General features: G+C 37.6%; 1 protein-coding gene across 21 annotated transcripts in view; it reads right to left on the reverse strand.

Annotated features, from left to right (window-relative positions):
* Positions 1-20,831, reverse strand: part of MYO3B (myosin IIIB) — a 252,842-nt gene that overhangs the window by 73,206 nt on the left and 158,805 nt on the right. For all 21 annotated transcript variants that reach the window (XR_001862401.1, XR_001862400.1, XR_001862399.1 and 18 more), the window contains 2 exons: positions 18,194-18,257; positions 17,171-17,309 (listed from right to left, as the gene is read on the reverse strand). Coding sequence is in view for 17 of the 21 variants with exons in the window: in XM_017735716.1 (XP_017591205.1) it covers positions 17,171-17,309; positions 18,194-18,257 (203 nt within the window). In the remaining 4 variants the exon portion in view is untranslated. The remainder of the gene's footprint in view (positions 1-17,170; positions 17,310-18,193; positions 18,258-20,831) is intronic.

Here is a 20,831-nt window from a genome sequence, read left to right on the forward strand (position 1 = left end):
TACTTTTGATCTTAATACTTTTAAAATATGTAAATCAGCAGACAGACACCCTCTTTAAAGCAGTGTTTGCACACCACATCTATTATTGCCTTGGGCAAAAGGAAAATATCTGCATTGCTAAAATTCCAGAATTGTAAGGAAATCTTGAAATATCAGATATTAAACTGATCAATCTAGATGAATTATATAATGACCACGTAAACTGCAGTTGTTTAGATTCAGCTGTACCTAAAATTGACATTAAAAGTGGCCAAAAGCCATTAAAGAACATGCACTTAAAAGGGATCAATTAAGTTAATTTCTGGAAGGAGAACAATGTTTTCACAGGTTGAACTAATTTCAGATGCAGTGCCTTAGAAGAACACTATAGTTTTTTTAAAAACTCACCTTTAATGTCAGATATTAAAACCACAATTATTTGTTTTCAAGTTTACAGAAGATACTGTTATCTTAATAAATCTACTCGTTTTCCAACACCATAGCACACTGCTGACGAATAGAATTGCATTTGCATGTATTTCAACTTGTCTGAACGTTATGGTTAAGCAGAAAGGAGAAACCTACGGGACTTATCAATACAGGAAAAGGGCAAAGAGGATACATGGGACTGGCATCTGCCCACACTGTATTTAATCTCCGATGACATGGGAAGCATTTGGATTTAGTGTTGAATGAATATGGTTCATGAATGTATTAGTCTGAAAACAAAAGTCTATCCAATCCTTTTACATTTGATCTTCCTATAATATGTAATATTTTTAGCTAGCCCTGTCAAATTTCTCTGCCTACATTATACTGCTAAGTGTATGCCGAGAGTTAGCAGAATAAATTAAGCAAATGTAGTTGTGGAAACCAGTACTCAGTACTACCATGCTCTGACTGAGAGGTGGAGGGAGGATGCTGTGCAGCTGCAACCACATTGCATGCCCCAGAGCATGTGTGCAGTGCCTGCGTAAGCTATCCATTTCCTACCTTTCAGCCCTGAAAAATCTGTGCCTGTTGAGAAATACATGAAAATTACTGTTCTGGTTGGAAAAAAAAATATTGCTCCTCAGTATCACAAAAGCCGTTTTTGGGGAAATTGGGCACAGCAGGGTCCATTTATTTCCTCTTATTTTTATTTATTTCTTATCTCATCCAAAATCCACTGGGACCTTCTCCACTGTCTTGACTAAGTTCTGAGTACAGACCAGAAACCTGACAGCATGATGTATTTTCAGCACTTCACCTTTATTTTGGTTATTTTAGGAATCTACAGGACAAAATACTGGTGTTTATTCAAATGCATCTAAGAGCATACATCACTCCTCCTTAAACTGAACCATGAGACCTTGTTTGGCAGGGTTCATTCCAAACGAAAACCTGAGCCTGAGCTCTTTAATCCTATGGTACAATGGTTGTGTATAAACCATGACTTCCCTGCATGCACACCAAGCAGAAGGTCCATCGCAGTGAAGGCAATGAAAGTTACAAAAAAAAAAAAAAAAAATTTGGCCCTTGTTCTGAACAACAGTTTAGGGTAAGGCATAGTCTATACCAGCAAATGCTACTAACACAGTTATTTCTTGACATCACTGGGATTGGTAAAAGTCCTCAGCCAGAAATACTGTTGGCTTTTTGACCAGAGCAACCCAATCCATTTGGCAAACTGCTTTAAGAACTTCTTTCTTTGATGATGTGTCTCTCCAGAAGGGAAGTTTGTTGTCATACATCTGCAGTACAGTTACAGTTTCAAAGTCTTCTAACTACAGATACAGTCTAACTTGCCAGTTCAGTGCAGGCTTTTTTTTCAGACGCCATCTTGCATAAGACCACACTAAAAATACAACATTCTTCACATAAATCTGCAGGCCATAGTCATACACATACACCAAAAAGAAGGCACACCAGTGTCCTTAAATTTGCAGGAATCTGATAAGTACCACAAATATTATTTTGAAATTCTGGTGCAACTAAATTAAAATGTTTTCTCACAGTTACTTGCAAAGGCATAATTAGTAAGGTATTAGTAATCTAAGCAGCCACTGTATATCCCCAACTGTGTTTAGAGTAACTAGGTAACAGAATGTCTTAGAAGCAATTTAAATTTCCCCTTTAAGTGTCTTAATGACACTGTAGGGGACAATGCAGCAGTAAGTTATTGCAGTTTAAATGCTTTATGTACTTAAATCACAATTATTGCTCATTACTATTTCACAACAGAGATATATCTTATCTTTGTCTTAAACAAGAAACATATCAAACAGGAAAGTCTGTTCACAGCCATGCTATACTGTCTATACTGTTCAACACATTTACTTTTCAAGTTGCACTATAAATATCTAATTCTAAGCAGTTACTTAGAATTCAGATTTCCATCTGTTTTTTTGAAATTGAATAGTCTTACTTAGGCAATGATTGCCACAATGCTTAACAAGATGTGTGGATAACCACTGCTACACCCTGAAGTATTGGGACCTTTGTAATCAACCTCTGCTTCTGACTGCTGCATTTGTTATATGCAGAACAAGGAGATGGTGCACACAAGCCTGTGAAATTCTATGTTAATAAAGCAAGGATCTCTTGGCTACTGAACTCACAGCTCTGTTCTCTAGTTAGTTCACAAGTATTTCATATCAAAGGGATGCAAATGTGAAGGTTTAGAAATAAAGGAGTAGCTCTTTCAAATTTGAAGCTAAATAAAAAATCTGACAAGCAATACCGTTAGCAATCTGTATCACTTTTACTTTCTTGAAACTTAAGCACAACACTACACAGTGGGACTCAACTTCACTTTCACCTCTGCTCCAGGTAGCAGACTTACTTTGCTCAATGATATAGCATCTACAGAAACTGCATTACAGTATTTCTCAGAAGTGACCCCATTAAAATAAATTCAAACAGCTATTACAAGCAAAACTTTCCTCACCTTCCATTTTTTTTCATCACTAGGATGTGGAAACCTTCTGCCTCCTTCACTGCAATCCCATGATACGTGGCACATTCACATGAATATAACCTTGGAATTCCATTGGAAACAGATTCACGCTAAAGCCAACCACTTCCTCATCTCCTTTGTAAAATTATATATACCCACACTGAACCAGAGGGTATAGTGATAGAATATAAATTACTTTCATGGGCCATACAAGAGAGAGGATAGTTCTCAAAAGTGCTCAACCTCCTAAAACAGGCCACACATTCACATGACAATAAGCCACAATCAGGATATTGTGTTAACCAAATCTATTGTTTTCAAACAGCCAAATTGTTTTCCACTAATGATGACTTCTTTTGCTGCGCCCCAGTAAAAGATTCTTGTTTCAGTTCTAGATCACTCCTGACAAGTCAGCTGGGAACATGCAGAACACAATGTACAACAGATTCCAGCACACTGCTGCCTTCCTGCTCTGAGCTTTGTCATCAGCTCACATGAAAACAGGCACAGGCCCATACCACCAAAGCTTGTTTTGCTCAGTTTGTTTTTGTTTCAAAAGATCCTTCAGGGGAAACAATCTGGTCAAAAATCCAGCCCCAATTCAAAATGTTTATATAAAACACACTTAGGGCTCAAATCTGTGGGAGCAATACTTTAAAAAGCTTGTGTTTTTTGTTTCTGATTTGCTGTTCTTACTCAATGTTCTGGTATTGGTATGAACAAAGCCAGACAAAACCCCAAGCATTAGTTTAACAAATGTAATCCAGATACAATGGGCTAGATTTACAGACCAGCCATGCTTATTCATGGTGTAGCATAAAGATGCATGATGATGCTGAGCATAATAGGCCGAATTTACAGTTGCCCTGAGGTCTCTTTACAGAAGAACACCCCTAGCATAGAGGGCCTGTTCACTGAATGCAGAGCCAGCTGTTTCTTTGTTCCTACTTGTTCCAGGATAGGAATCATTGCAAGGCAGGGCAGCACAAACCTGAACAAAAGCCACTAAGATAAAGGGCTGCAGTTCTCGAGAAATAATCTTTCTCCCATACTTTCTAATCTTTCCCATTTTCAGCTGATGGTGAACTGGAGCAACCTCTGCAGATATGGGGACGTCTTCCTCTGCTATACCTTTTCAGAGGTTATGAGAGGCATTTGTCCTGCATCAACCCAGAACCCGCAATTTTCCAGTTGGCTTGCAAAGGAAATGGTAGACACAACTCTAACTCTTTTACAGTTAGACTCTGCCTTCTTATAGATCATATGTACCTTCTGAGTTTGGCTTTTTCTGACTACAGTGAATGCAACTACAAATCTAAAGGCAGATAATGGTGTTCTTATCACTGGGATTTCTTATTTGGAGAATTTATTTGACAATATTGAGGGAATATGTATGTCATCTGCCACTAATTTTATTTTTTAACAGAGCATAAGCAAGAACACAAAGTAAGTTTTTTTCCCAGTAAGTTTTTTTTGGTATTCTTTCTTCACTAGCAACAGGCTTTAACCAGAGACCAGTCTGGGATACACTTACTCATTCAGCAAAAAGGGATAAAAGATCTTGATAACACAACTGGTGAAGGCTGACCTTAAATATTGATCCTAAATTGTGTGTCAACTTGAAGAATAAATCTGGTCCTGGTTCTCAGAAGCAACTATCAATACAGCTGAAAGCTGTTACTTTTAAAGAATTATGTCCAGAAAGCAAGGCACATCTTGTTCTGCTGTGGATGACTCTGCATAATCATAAGGCCTCAAGAAGCCAACACAAGAAGCTCTAGAAAACTGTGAACTTGATTTACAGCTCTTGCCAAGATTCCAGTACATTGGAAAAGTAGATAAGATGCAGAAAGCCATAGAATCATAGAAAGGCTTGGGCTGGAAGGGATCTTAAAGATCACCTAGTTACAATCCCCTGCCATGGGCAGGGATGTCACCCACTAGACCAGATTGCTCAGGGCCCCATGCAACCTGATCTTGAACACTTCCAGAGATGGGACACCCAAAACTTCTCTGGGCAGACTGTTCAGTGCCTCACCACACTGTGAGTAAAGAACTTCTTCCTAACTTCTAATCCAAATCTGTCCTCTTTTAGTTTAAAATGGTTCCCCCTTATCCTGTTGCTACCTGCCTGTGCAAAAAGTCACTCTCCCTCTTTTTCACAAGCCCCCTTAAAGTACTGGAAGGCTGAAATGAGGTTTCCCTGAAGCCTTCTCTTTTCAGGATGAATAACTCCAGCTCTCTCAGACTGTCTTAACAGAAGAGGCGCTCCAGCCTTCTCACCATCTTTATGGCCACCTATGGACCCACTCCAGCATGTCCACGTCTTTCTTGTGCTGAGGACCCCAGAGCTGAACACAGCACCCCAAGTGGGGTCTCATGAGAGCAGAGTAGAAGAGGAAAATCCCCTCTCTTGACCTGCTGGCCACTCCTCTTCTGATGGAGTCATGCCTTCTGGGCTGCAAGCACACACTGTTGGCTGACGTCCAACTCTTCATCCATGAGAACCCTCAAGTTCTTCTCATAGTTTAAGAGTCATAAAGTCATAGATTAATGAATTTAGGCCTGACATTAAACATCACTAAATTTAAAAATGTAAAGCTTTTGCTTAGGTCCAACATTGAATATGGAGATGGACACAAACTGAGGAAGAAAAATTAACATTAGGAAATAAAACTGAAAATGTCTTCAGGTCTTTTCTGCAAAGACAAAAACATCATGGTTGTATGGCTGAAAGGGATGGGATAGTGAAATACAGAAAGTAAGACTGTAAGTCCTAGAAATCCAGGGGGGGTAATCTCAATTCCTCCTGTCTCAGTTAACTTCTGGAATCTTGTTTTAAAGCTGAATGAATTGTGTAACTCACTGTGCTATCTGGAGTATTGTGTTTTACCTTGTCTCTTCTCCTGATGTGACATTAGGTATTTACATCCTTTGTTATCTTTTTTTGTTTGGTTGGTTGGTTTGTTTGGTTTGGATAGCTTCCAAAGTTCACAAATAGAAAATAAAAAAGGGTCACTGAAGAAAAGGTTGTTATTATGCAGGGGAAAATTTCCCTTATTTCATTTGGTCTCTTCTTTATTTTCAAAGATTTTGGACCAATTAATGCTCTACCCTTTCAGAGACACAGGCTTCCTAAGCATAACAAAAAAGTATGTTGCAAATAATGATATAAAGTGTTGCAAACTAAGGATACACTACTATGGGCACTACTGCAAAGGAAATTGTTCAGTAAGTATCGCTGTTCAAAAAGATTTTACCTATTAAAACAGAGCATGAACTATAACTCTCCTTTCAAATGCTCTAAAGCAAGAATTACACTTTTCCCTGAAAAATCTGAACAACTAGATATGAGCAAAGCAATGCTACAGAAAGCAGCAGGACATTTCACTGCTATGGCTATCAAGCCTTCTGTTGTTATTGACATGGAATAGCATCTTTTTTGTTTTTCAGCTCATCCACTTCTTTCTCCTTTCTCTATCATGCTTGTCTGCACAGGTTTTCTTCTTTGATGGCATATTCCTTCTGCACTCCACTTCCAGCTTGTTTTTAATTCCATGATGTTTGTCCATGTCTGTCACACATCTTCCCTACATGTGAAGTTCTGCATGGTTTAATCTACCATGGTCAGCATTTTCTGCCTTACTGTTAAAATCTCTTTCAAAAAAAGATTAGGTTGTTTCCTCTTTTTCTCCTTTTTTTCTTTTTCTTGCAAGTCACAACACAAATTACTACAATTCCACAAACAAATTACAGAATTTAAGCAGAAAACTGGCAGATACTTTCTGACTCTGTATGTTTATTTTGTGGGTGGGACAAGAAGAGGGAGTTCTGTGAATTAACAGTGATTTTCTTCAATACATGTCAATGATTAGCTTGTGTGGCATACTACTACCATGTAGGCAATCTCTGATTTTGAAAGTTTTAGGTTGTAAGTTGTTTATGATGATGAAAGACAATAATGAAAATCCTACTTCATTTACAACGCCCTAAGACATGTCTGCCTGTGGCTGTCTGATGACTATGTTCTTCCCAGGGAATGTTTTAAAGTAGACTATGGTTTACAAATAAGAGTATCTAAATATAGTCACGCAAAATTTCATTTTTCTAAAGCAGTTAAGCTCCTTTGGATATGAAGCTGAGGAATTCACCCTTCTTGGGCCCTAAATCAATGATCAAAAGGCACAAAGCATGAGCCTGAATACGCAGACAGAAAACTGATATATACTATAGACTTGAACTAACAGCTGCTCTGAATACCATTGCAAGGGGCAAATCTTTGTGAGGAGATTAAGAACTTCCAATTTATCAGTTTCTTATGAATGAAAAATTAATTGGAAGCACATGGACAACAAGAGATGAAAGAAATTGATATCACTTTTACTCAAAGTCTGATGAGCAAAAGATGAGGGGTTAGCCCAAACTGGAATCTTGTTCCTGTGCCCTTTTGGGACATTAGGCAAGACAATATGCAGACCTGGACTTCATATATATTTACCTGTCTCTGAAAACAAATCAACAGGTCAAAGATTTTTGCTACACAAGTATCTCTTTTACCAATTTTTAACTACAGCACCTAGCTGTTCTTAATTTTTGAAACTACACCCATCTATGCTGCTACTAAAATTAGCTCAATTTTTTTTTAGAGCTTCAGCAAACTTGGTTGTTGTTTTTTTTCAAATAAGCCCCTTAAAACCGACAAGCTTGCTGTTATTCATTTGATAGTCATGCTCTTTATTGTAACTAAGAATATGCTGTAAAGAACAGCATTAAAAGAATGTAGAAAAAACAATTGCACCACTTTGCTGCAGGGCATTTTTGGTGTTTGCAAATCCCAGTACTCCAAAAGGAGGCTGGAACAATGTAATATTTTTTCCTTATTTTGAATGTAACTTTTGTGTGTGTGCAGGAGGCAACATAAGCACACTGGTGAGACAGAGTCCCAAGAATAGCACTACACTCACAAAGCCACAAAGAATCGAAGACGTTCCTCCTAGCTGATAAGGACAAAAACAAGCTGCAAATGAAGGTAAAGAGCTGGTATAGCTTTCCAACTTTTTAATACTAGGCAACCACATTGTCTATATTTGATTCCCAACAAAATGTAAGACAGTCAGATGAAGACAGACAGTCAGACACGTTAAAAATGACCAAGTCTTTAGGGGTATTCCTGCTGCTACTCAGCTTGTTAGTTATGTCTGCATTCTCCCTCTCAGACTTAGCCTGGTAGGGCAGACCAACCTGACAAGCGAGAGGCAATAGTGATTACATAGTTGTGCTTATTGCCTTCTCACACTGTTCGTTACCTATGTATAAGGCAGGACAAACCTTTAAGACAAAGAACAGGTACTAAGATATTTTTAGGAAAAGAAATATTAGAATTCATAAGACTCTTCTTTTATATATGTTGTGTTACGACTAAGATATGCTTGTTGCCTGTCGGACCACAGAGGAAAGCAGCTTCTCTTTTTCCCACTGGCAGCAGTAACAATACTTCCTGTGGTTTTGGTACTCTGACCTCCCCTTGGGGGAAAGGTGTTATAAGCAGGGAAGGTGTGGGTGTGGCATTATTGTTCTGCTGTACTGCTAACACTTGAGCACAACAACTTCTTCCAGTAATTCTCTCCATAGGCAAGGAAGATCCTCAAGAAAGATTATCCTTTCCTGGGGTCAGAAGGGAGCTCTGCAAGCTTAAAATTACCACAACAAGCTAGTATTGGCTATCGCTATATTCAACCTAATCATTAGAATCATCTGAGGTTATCCATGAGAGAACTGAAATATAAAATACTTCTAGTGAATAGAGAGAAGTAATGATAGACAGCCAAGTAATACAATCATTGTCATGAGCAGGGCTAATGAATAAGTCATGTAAGGCAATTTCTTTTCACCCAAATACCTCATATTCAGTTCATGATTTAGTGAATGGAATACCTATTTATCAAACTGTATCTATTAGTAACTTGTAGTATCTACATTTTTACATATGTGGTTGCAAACACATTTTGTCCTCAGTATCTATCCTTTACTTGTCAGAGATATTTTGATTTTTTTTTTTGTTTGCATTGATCAACCATGAAAATTATATACCATGGCTTAGGTTTCTATTAAGCTGTATATGATTTTTGGTAGCTAATCACAATCCACTAGAATAATAACTCAAACTTAGAACAGACAAAAAAAATCCAAACCCATACAAAGTACATAAGAAATTAATTTGTTATGGTACTTTCTGAACTATCCCACATAACTCATAGAACATTCCACAACATCACATTAATTGTTACTGCTTTTACCAGCATGTTAACTCTTCACAGAATCTATGAAGAACTGTAAAAATAATTTGTGAAAGCATACAGCATCTTCTAGAAAGAAAGACCTGAAATCCAGCTATTACTACTCAGCTGTGGGGAATTCATCAGAGTGAATTCAGATTTTTAAATACCAGCAAAAAAAGAAAAATTATTTGGTAACATACAGTTAGCAGATTAAATCATAGCTCTATAAAAGCAAACTATTAACTGTCTTGGCCTTTTTCTTACAAAATAACCAGAAATAAAGAAATGATCTAAAGTTTTCTGATGTGAGACAAAGTTAAAAAATTCTGCAATTTGAAAAAAAAAATTGTGAAAATATTATTAGAGTTATTTTCGCTTTGTATGCACTCTCAAAGCTCTGTACCTACTGTACTTTAACAAAGTTTACTTAGATAAAATGGTGCATTTTTTTTAGAAGCAGAAGAGTAATGAATTAGGAACCACACTATATGCCAGAGTACATCAGTCATCTGAGATATGCTGCTGGTTCAGAGCACCAGTAACTGGAAAAATGACAAAAATAAGGCTGATACAGAATACTTGAAAGAATTTTCAAACAATAACACCAGGACAGTGAAGTGCTGCATGATGAAAACTTAACTACCAACAAAGATCTAGCAAAAAGAAGTGTTCAAACAAACCTGTATGTTGTGGATAGAAAATGAAGACAAAGAGCAGGTGAGTAGCAGCTTGGATAAGAAAGACAGGGAGGAGAAACTGAACTCCTATTAAAATCTGCAGGCTTTTGGCACAGCATTATCATATATTTATTATTCAACTTCATTAAATTTCTTGGATTTCTTACTATGTTTTTTGATATTTCAATGAGAGAGTTCTGCAGTCTATTTTTATTGCAGTGCAGTCATTACAAGCTGAATTGTGACTTGTTTTATATAGAACAAGTACTAGGCTGCCTCTGGAGAACCCTACTGCAATTTATCTGTGCAGTTTACTTGCATCTTATTTTATCTCTCACCTCTGATACTAATCAGTCATGGCTGCAGGTCAAATCTTTTTGCATTGGAAGTAATCACAATAACCAATCCAGAAGTAAACCAGCCTATAATGAAATTCACTGCCTAGGGCTAAACATAGAGCTAACATGTGTTTAACAAATCAAAGCTTGTATTTATCACTTGCCACTGTTTGTGTCTTTGACTGTTGGAGGGAAAAAAAACAATTAAGAAGCTGTGCAGCAAAGAAAAATTTATGAGCAGTCCAATTTCTTTTCAGATTTGTTGGTCTGATACTTCGGCAAAATGCAGTCTGCCACTACAGAGTAGCAAAAGATTTAACAGAAACCATCGACGGGTGAATCAGTTCAGAACGCAAACATCATCACTGCAAGTCTCAGCTGAAAAATTTACATAAGGCTGAGAGAAGTGCAACCAATGTCACTTCTGTTTGCAGTTATTTTCCAAATTCACACTGAATTATATGGTAAAGAACTGAAATCCTTAAAATGAGGTACTGTTTCTCACCCTAATGGCTAGTGAAGCTAAAAGGCTTCTGTACAGTTCCAGAAAGCAAAAATTCAGGTTTTCCATAGGATGGGAGGCAATATTTCCTCCTGGGGGCTCCTGCAGGGTCCCACCACATGCAATGCAGTGCTCAGTACCAGGCTTACCAAATGCATACATCTGCGTAAGTATGAAGCCTTGCAAACCTAGAAAGGTGATTATCCTTTCCTATAATGATAGAAACAGAATCAACTAGGTTGGAAAAAACCTCTGAGATCATTGAGTCCAACCTATGACTGAATACCACCTTGTCAACTAGACCATGGTACTGAGTGTCACGTTCAGTCTTTCCTTAAACACCTCCAGGGACTGTGACTCCACCACCTCCCTGGGCAGTCCACTCCAATGTTTAATCACCCTTTCTGTGAAGAAATTCTTCTTAATGTCCAACCTAAACCTTCCCTGACACAGCTTAAAACTATGACCTCTTGTCCTGTTGCTGGTTGCCTGTGAGAAGAGGCTGACCACCACCCGGCTAAAACCTCCCTCCAGAGAGTTGTAGAGAACAATAAGGTCCCCCCGAGCCTCCTCTTCTCCAGGCTAAACACCCCCAGCTCCCTCAGCTGCTCCTCACAGGACTTGTGCTCCACACCCTTCACCAGCTTCCTTGCCCTTCTCTGGACACAGTCCAGCACCTCAACATCCCTCCTGAACTGAGGGGCCCACAACTGGACACAGTACTCAAGGGGTGACCTCACTGGTGCTGAGTACAGGGGGACAGTCATTGTCCTGGCCCTGCTGGCCACACTATTCCTGATACAGACCAGGATGCCACTGGCCTTCTTGGCTATCTGGGCACACACTGGCTCATGTTCAGTTGCTGTTGACCTGCACCACCAGGTCCTTTCCCACTGGGCCACTTTCCAGCCACTCTGCCCCCAGCCTGTAGCACTGCATGGGGCTGTTGTGGCCAACATGCAGGATCCAGCACTTGGTTATGTTGAACCTTGTGCTGTTGGTCTGGCTCACTGATCCAGCCTGTCCAGGTCCCTCTGCAGGGCTTTCCTACCCTCCAACAGATCAACACTCTGACTAAACTTGGTGTTGTCTGCAAATTTGCTCATGGTAGACTCCATCCCCTCATCTTGATCACCAATAATGATATTAAGCAGGACTGGACCCAACACTGATCCCTGGGGGACACCACTAGTGATGGACACAAACTGGATGCAGCACCATTCTCCACCACTCTCTGAGCCTGGCCATCTAGACAGTTCTTAACAACAATGATTGCTTTGAGACATAGCTTTATTACCAGCTTATTTTCTCAAGAGACATCCTAAAAAATAATTTTCTTATGGTGATTTCTACTTATACATTTGCAAGATAAAATGAATGATCTGGAAACATGATTTCCATTTACTGAGCCCAAAGCATTTATGACAGGTGTGATCAGTAATCCAGTGATACTCTTTTAGGAAAAAATAAAAAGAAGCTACTCTTTCTCCTGCACATGCCCAGTCAGATTTTGGTTCAAAAGCCACAGAACACTAGCAGGATCTTTTCACTGGAAATTCATTATACAACATCCCACATCAGCAAGTCCTCTGCTGGAGCCTCCAGCTGCAACATGGCTAACAGTAATTAGTCTGTTAAAGTGTGGTATTGAGTAGGAGAATACTATGGAGATCTCACAGGCCTCACACACAGCTACAGCATGCTCAGTACAATCAGATCATACTATGTAACACTATCTTGGTCCTTTTAGAGTTTCTTGTAACAGTCAAACTGTCCTGTGATCATGCTATTTTATTTGCAGAACCAACTCAAACCTGCCCCACTCAAGAAAATCCCCTGAAACAAACCCAAATCTTCTGCCCCAACCCCTCCCCAGCCCCATATATGTAGAAAATTTTTCATGTCCATTTTTTATACCCAAGAGACCAAATTCTGCTTGCTGTTATGATTTTACTGACTACAGTCAAATTTTTCATGATTTATATTCCCTCAGTGTAAGATTAGTCTCAGTGGAGGGCTTAAAAATGATGAAATGAAACTCCTGTTTAAACAACCAAAAATTATTCTTAATAGGTTACAAATTCTTTGCCTTAAATTCCTGAATGATAGGATTCTGAAATTAATGGCATTCATGTGTCAGTGACACCTGCCAGTGACAATTAGTCTAAAGTCCATGTGATATTTCACACTACATCATGTAGCAGAGGTTTTGCTTTTACTTAGAAAAGGCAGTTTGTTATAATGAAATCGAACAGGAAGCTGAGTTACACAAACAGCTGAACGGCTTGGATTGATCTCTCTCTACTTGCAGAAAGTGAAATGACATCTTTGGTTACAAGGCACCCAGATCTTGATACCATGTTTTGTGTGAGATACTGCCTGTTCTTTACTATAACACCTATTACAGTCATGCTGGGATATTGACTTTCTGTGAATCCAAGAATAAAAAGTGCCCCCATTTCCAAATCACTACTTATTATTGCTTTGCCATAGCTGTTAACTTTTTCAAAAAATGTAAAAATAGGAATTAAATGAGAACAAAGTTAAAACTACTACAATGTTAAACTACCATGTAGTGTAACATACTTCTCTGTATTTAAGCACCTTTCACTTGCAAGTGGCAAGACATTGAGTCAAGACTGTACTCTAGATCGAGGCAGTTTAAAGTATTTTCAATAACAAAGTCTGGCCCAAAGAAAATTGTACTCTGAAGCAAAGATCAAACATCCAAGCCACCTATTCTCTTTGGCTTGGGTATTTTAACATGATTATGCTTGTTAGCATTAAAATTGGACCACTTCTTTAAAACTGGAGTTAAGTACTAACTTCTAATGAAGTCATCATTATTTTAAATTTCCTGTTTATGGTGATGAACTTGTAAATATCATCTGTGTGATGATAACCACAGAGTAACATTTTGGAAATAATATCTCCCATGCCCACGATGCCCCTACTAAAACTTGCCCAGGTGGGCAGCAGCCTTCCTCCCCATCAAGCAGTAACTTCACATATTTAATTATCTACTTGTCCTTCATCAGTACAAAACCCCATGACTTCATATGTTTCTCCAAACCCAATACAGCTACATATACCAAATCCCATTTTTTGATTGGTTTACCAGAAAAGAAGAGAAAAAATGATCAACATAAAAAAATACATATTGCAAGAAAAACATTAAAAATGGGTCAGTGACTAATAGGACTCCAGCTTGAAACATGCCAAGCCCTAATTTCCACTAGTTTTGAGAATATAGAAGACTAAGAATCTAAAATTAAAAGTTATACTGAAAAGGACTATTCAGAACCTCAGACTGTGGCTACAGACACTGAAGACTGTATACTTCCAGATCTCACAGAATCCTGGCAAATTTCTGTACCTCTTACAAAGTTTCAGCATTGCAGTGTGAGGTGCAAGGCATAAACTGAACATATCCATAAGTCATATTATTCTCCCATAAGAGAATCTCCACGGCCAGAGACTCTCTATGTATTTTCTCACTTGTTCAAAATGTCTGTGCTAAGCATAAAAAATTATGTCATAGTTTGGCCAATGAAGAGATGCTATTAGCTTTCCTTTTGCAAACATATTTCCTTTGCATCTCAGAAAATTTGTCACATTTACCTTTGAAGCAAACTTACATTGGTCAATTCCCTATGAAGCACTCACTTTTCATTAATAATTTCAAACATTCTCACTATCTATCTCACCTAAGGGAATACCACTACTTGGTCTCTGGAGATTATATTATTTTGATTCCTTCAGTACTACTTTATTGTGACTAGAATAATTAACTTCTGGCTTAATTGTTAGTAATGATGGGACTCTGCCCAGGCACTGTGTCACAGCAGAGACACTGGAGGGAATTCTTGGCATTGTTACTGGTCCTGCCCCACTGCTCTGGCAGAGTGCCGGGCAATGTCTGTGCAGCATAAAACCAGCCCCTGTGACTCTATACAACCATAGCACATGCATGCACTTGCTGTGCACGCAATTTGGCCATACTGCTCAGTCTTTCTATGACCCAGTGACAAGGCTTGGGATGTGAAAAAGAGGCTTTTGTTTCTGTATTAATTACCGAGTACAGTCTTCGCATGATTTTTGTAGAAATTTCCTTGTCTATTCTTCCTTTGCCAATCTGCTATTAAGAACAGGCAGCCTGTGCTATTAGACACCTGGATAACAAGATGTGAGTGAATAGTCTGCTTGATTAATACAAAAATATGCAAACTCATATCAACCATTTTTCCCTTTTGTGCTCTGTCTCCTCTTGACTGCACCAGAGCCTCACCTACCAAGGCCTCAAGACAAATAAGCAGCCTGTCCATCCTTTTGTGCTTAAGCATGCACACAGACTTGCTCCTTAAGCAAACAGCAACACTGCTTCACAGCTGGGCCATGGACCAGTGCAGAAACCTGTCACATTCCCTTCCCCATTGGCCTCTGTATTTCAGGTCCAAGCACCACCAAGATGATAGACTACTGCTGTCTGTAATGTAACTTACAGAGAATTAAAAATCAGTCTTTAACATTGCAGAATAATGTTTCACTATGAAAAATAAGTCTTTGCATTGTTTGGACCACCCAGTAGGCAGCTTTTTTAGTGTGAGTAACAGCTTATGTAGTATCACCTTGCATTGTAAAGCACACATTTTTATATAGGCTTTCTTATTCCAAAAATGTATTTCCTATTTCACTTGGTTTTCAAAATAGGTGTAAGAATACCATCTGCTTAAAAGTACATTTCCTACATTAAGGCTGAATACAGACTGAGCACCAGGTGAAAGCATCTGCATCTCTGAATGCAAGCCGTGCTTTTAAAAGCACCCAAAGAAATTATTATTCTTCGCCAGGTTTACTTCCTTAATAGTTACTCATTGAAGTGTGATTTATATGATCATCTATCTGAGTATTTTCATGCTTAACTAGGAAATTCCTTACTTCTTTGCATTTGCATGCTTATTCATTTAAACATAGATGTTTCTTCAGTAGTTCAGATCCATGTTGCATTAATCTCCTCTTCAAATTTTATTCTTCTATCATTTCACATTTTTTGAAGACTCTCTAAATTACTGGGTAATGGCTCTAAATCATACTTGCTAAGGGTGTAATTCTGCCAGTTTTACTCTAATTGTTTTACCTCAGACACAAGGTCTTTGATTTTAAGGAGACCAGTTGCAGGTAACATACAATATCCAGTGAGAGTAAAGAAGATGGATTTGGGCCCTGACTGCTTCCCTCAAGAGGATTTACTGCAATGAAGATATTTTTGTTTGACAGGTTTATTGTTTAACATGTAATAATTTAAGATAGTAATGCAAACTTCCCCTGCAGTCCCACACTATAGATTCGAAACCCATATGGACTGAAATGCATGAAGAGGGAATAATGGATTTCTCAATCTGCTCTGTTTACATACTATTCCTTTTAGCATGGAAAGCACATTATGCCTGTGGAAAAGAGGAAGAACATTGAATTTGCATTATTTGCCGCAGCAAAATGATCTCCCTATAAATATCTATCTTCTTACCTTTCATTGTAAATTGTTTTACTGAACTCTGTAAAATTTAAACACATAAATTGCAGGATTAGGGCTTAATTATTCAGGTAAATGTTTGTAGATTTATGAGATGAAAAGTGTCCCATTAAATAACTAAACAGTAATGTTAATTAACAGCACAACATCATAAACAACTAATTTTCAGCATTAACCTGGAAATTAATTTAATATCATATACATTTTGGCTCTGGTTACAGATATCACATTATCAACCTACTTAGTTTTAAATTGTGAAAGTTATTTTCCAGTACAGTAATAAAATCTGTATTCATGGATTTGCAAAGACAGGATGATTATAATACTAGAGAAAAGTATTCTAATAGGTAATGATTCCTGGAATATCCAAAGATAAACCAGGTAAAACTCAAAAAATGTCAAAATGTTTTACTTCAGGTTTTTAAACTCTTGCTGAACATGGCAAAAATAACATAACAGCAAATAAAATTTAAAAATGCACTGCATAGATTGTAGAATTATTGTAGACGTTCCTGTGTTGCTGACTGAATCTTTGCGTGTGTGAACAAACTAGTTGCCTTTCATTCTGCCAAAAATGAGAGATTTCATTACTGTGTTTGACTTCTGAGGTTGGAAGGCAAAGGAAAACTGAAGCTCTTGAAGGCAGATTTGATTTAATTAAAAGGGTATTTCAAGATTAGTAATGACATTTTTAATAGAAGGTGTATTTTTAAAATAATTTTATTTTTGCCTCTGTAATACAGATACTTAAGGGTTTTTTCATATTTCCAGGGTGAAAATGTGTAGAAGAAAGTTTTTCCTTTATGTTTCCTGCCTTTCAAGGGATTGTGAAAAGATCTCATCAATATATAAAGCAAGTTACATGCTGACAACGTAGCTTATATCAGTAAACAAAATATCTCTGCTACTTTACTATATTTCTTACCTCCTTTTTTATGGGATCTCAAGAGACTTGACAACTGATGGTCTGCAACTGTCTGGGATTGGCTAACTGATTGTGAATCGCTCATTTCAAATGAACATTTTAGAATAAATGGAGAAGCAGAAATCTCATCCAAATTACTCTGGAATAAAGAATGCTGGTTTAGGCACATAAGAAATGTATTGATTCCACTTGGTCATGATAACTTACAGCTGTGATCTCATAGAGAGCAACTTGTTATTTTCCAAGACTCTCTGAAACATCTAATGCTAGATTTAACTTACACAAGACTCTTGTGGCTTTCAGCAACACCAGCTTAGCACCCATGTCACAAACATTTGTTTACTTTTTCCCATTTAACTTATTCATCCCCTTTCCTCATGCAGTTAAATCATAGCATGCACTGTATGCTGATTTCCTCTCATAGTTAATTTGTATCTTTAGAAAAAAGCTATAGGAAGGTATTAATCTGCTTAACATTTCTAAGTACATCATCCAAGGGATTTTGTTTTTTTAATCTTACATATGCTCAGCAGAGTTACTGGCAAAAACTGTACATTTTCTCCATTTCATCCTTTCAACATCAAATGGTAAGCAGCAAAAATTGGATCAGACTTCAAAGACTATGCTGTGCTCCAAGTCACAGAGCGACTCCTCCATTTCACATATTGAATTCGAGCAGGATATCAAAGTGCTACCAAAGAACCTCAGGTCCTTACTAAAAAAGAGTCTCTAACAGCTGTAGAAAGTGAAGTGCACAGACAAATCACCTCAGGGAGCAGCTAGCATTTATTCTCAGCAGCAAATTTCCAGCCTTTTGATTCTCTTATTCACTGTACCTCCCTGTCTCTCTACAGAACTAAAGTTCTTAGCAAGCAGGCTTTTGTCTCAAAGACTTCAAAACATCACTAACGGTTTCATGTTCAGATGACTATGCCAAGCAGCCACGAACACATTGCAGAACTGTGGACTCAGGAATTTGAAGTTATAATGTGATGTTGTTTTAGAATATAAACTTAGTAGTACCTTTTTAGTTTGTTTGTCAAGAAAATCAGGCACCACGGGAGAAGACTGGTTACTGGTTTGCTGCCTAAAAGCAAAGAAAAATAAAAAATTTATCTTAAATATTGTAATTTCTTCACCCTTATAAAACGTTTACTGGCATACACACTTCTTTTGTTGATTTTCCCTTTTCCCCCTCCCCCAATTTCTAAATATGCACATACAATCAATTCAGAAAAACCAGACCAGTCCCATTTCCTCTTATAAGAAAGTGCATGCTGTTAAACACAGCAACAGGTTATGAGCAATGAATTTTTCATTAAAAAGTTGTGGGTCTGTGCAGATGTGTAAAATGAGTTTATCAGAATTCAATGAAATTGAAATAATGTATTAATTTGCTAAGATTTTACATTAAAATTTTTTCCCAGGGCTATGAAAAGCTGTTTCCACAGAATTCATACTTAGACACTCAAAATTTGACGAATGAGGAAGAAGTGAAACATGTGTTCTCCTAAAGCCATTTGGGTTAAGCACAGAGCAAGAAGTAAGATGTCTTAGATTCTTTGTCTAGATCTGTTACTATTTCACCATCACACTATGTCACCATAAAAATATTAAAGGCCAACTCCTACTTCGTTAATGCTGATTAAAGCAACATAAAAACCTTCTGCAGGCCATGATCCTTGTTGTCAGGCCTTTGAAGTCAACGGATTTCTTCCACAGTAAAGTCCACCCAGAGAGAACTTGTTTCAGAATCTTCAGCTATGCAATACCAAAAAAAATGCTACCAATTTAATTTAGTAGATTAAAAAAAATGAGGTTCACAGATATTATGTGGTATGCTCATAGTCCTCAAATTGGAATTAAACCCAAAACTTTCTGATTGTCAGAACAGAAAGAAGCTTTCAGGAACATGGTAAACATTCATCTTTTTTGTAACATTGCAATTTCATGACTGAACTTTGGATTTGCACATCAGATAAGAGGAATTTAAGTTTCCCTTTATTCTTTGACATGAAGAAAGAGAAGAAAAACATTCTGCTAAGTTGAATTTAAACTTGTGTTTTCCTTGGAGGAAATGAAGGGATTAATTTCAGAAACGCATTATCATTTAGTACTGGCATACTTCTTAAACTGAAAAGTATAACATATGTCTAGGACTGTATTTGACACTGCATTTGTGCATATACCATATTATCTGTAAAGTTCTTTATTACTATTTATCTTGTATATATATTATTTAGATAATCATTTATTCGGTGGGACTGTTAGATAACTTGCCACTTTTCCCCAAAATTTCCTCAAGCATTTGTTGAGATAATGCATTCCCCCTTTCCCCAGTATTTCTGAAAAGAAATCAAATACAAGGTAAAAATTATGAATAACCCTCAAATATCACTGTGGTGGATGTCAAAATCAAAATTTGCTGTCAGATCAGTATGTTGCAAATGGCCTACAATGACAAAACCAGACTGAATCATCACATACATTTAAATATTCAGATTTTGCAGTGGTTTGGATTTGGATCTAAATTTGCAGCAGGAAAATAATCTCTATCTTCTACTAAAAAAATACAGAACTTTGCCACTATACAAGGCTAGAACCTTGTATAATTCTTTAAAGCACAAAGGTAAAAATCAGCAACTTGCCTTTTGTACAGCTTAAGCTAGCAAAAATCAGCCTCTGGAATTTGGAAGCCCTTCAACTCTATGTCAGGATCCCAGTGATGCCGTGGTTATGATTAAAACAATCCTAAATTGTGTTTTTGCTGCAAGGGCGTCCATCCTTGCACAGAATGTACTGTTGCTACTAGAATTATGTACTTGATTACTAGCTGTTACTCATTAGCTTTTCATTGCATTTTCTTGCCCCATCCTGTTAAGAAGGGGAATGACAGAATGGCTTGGTGGCCCCCTGGCAGCCAGCCAAGGTCAACCCACCATGATGTCAAACTGGCAGGGAAAACACTTCTGAAAACATGGTATCAACTGCAGATCTGGGTTCATGTGCCTGGTTTCAGTCAGGCAACTCAACAATTTGCTGCTGGCTGTTCAGCTACTGAGCTATAATGCGCCTCAGTCTTCACATACAGGCTGTCTATAAATCACTCAATTAGCAAGAAACATTGGAAAAAAGAGAGAAACATTGATTCTTAAGGTCTGTCTGCACATCTGTATAGTGTATAGACTCACTATACTTAGCATTGAAAGCAGTTGAACCATAGCAACATAAATCTAGTAATGGAGATTATCTTATGCTGGAGAAAAAATATCTAGTTTTGGAGTTACTCTGGCCATTATAAGTAATGGCACTTTTACTTTCATTATTTAAATGCTTTTGAAAATGTTAGAAACACTACTAGATGTTCTTCTAGAAATAATACAGCTCATTTTGCAAAAGTAATATTTTACAGAACAGAACAAATTCAATCCTTCCAGTGTGGGTAGATGAAAAATGCCAAAGGGGTGGGAAGGAGGGAAAAACCAGATGACGCTGGAAAACTGTGCCCAAATTCCCATTTACACCTTTAAAAATCTTGAGTAACTATTTAAACTTATGAACTGTAAAGCAATTAGAAGCTCACATGACACCAGAATCAGGCCCATGGATTCTACTGCATGCCACAAGGATTGCAGGCTTCCTATTTCCATCACAAGCAATA

This window comes from Corvus brachyrhynchos, unplaced genomic scaffold (genome assembly GCF_000691975.1).
Source record: "Corvus brachyrhynchos isolate BGI_N302 unplaced genomic scaffold, ASM69197v1 scaffold255, whole genome shotgun sequence".
Classification (NCBI taxonomy): Eukaryota; Metazoa; Chordata; class Aves; order Passeriformes; family Corvidae; genus Corvus; species Corvus brachyrhynchos.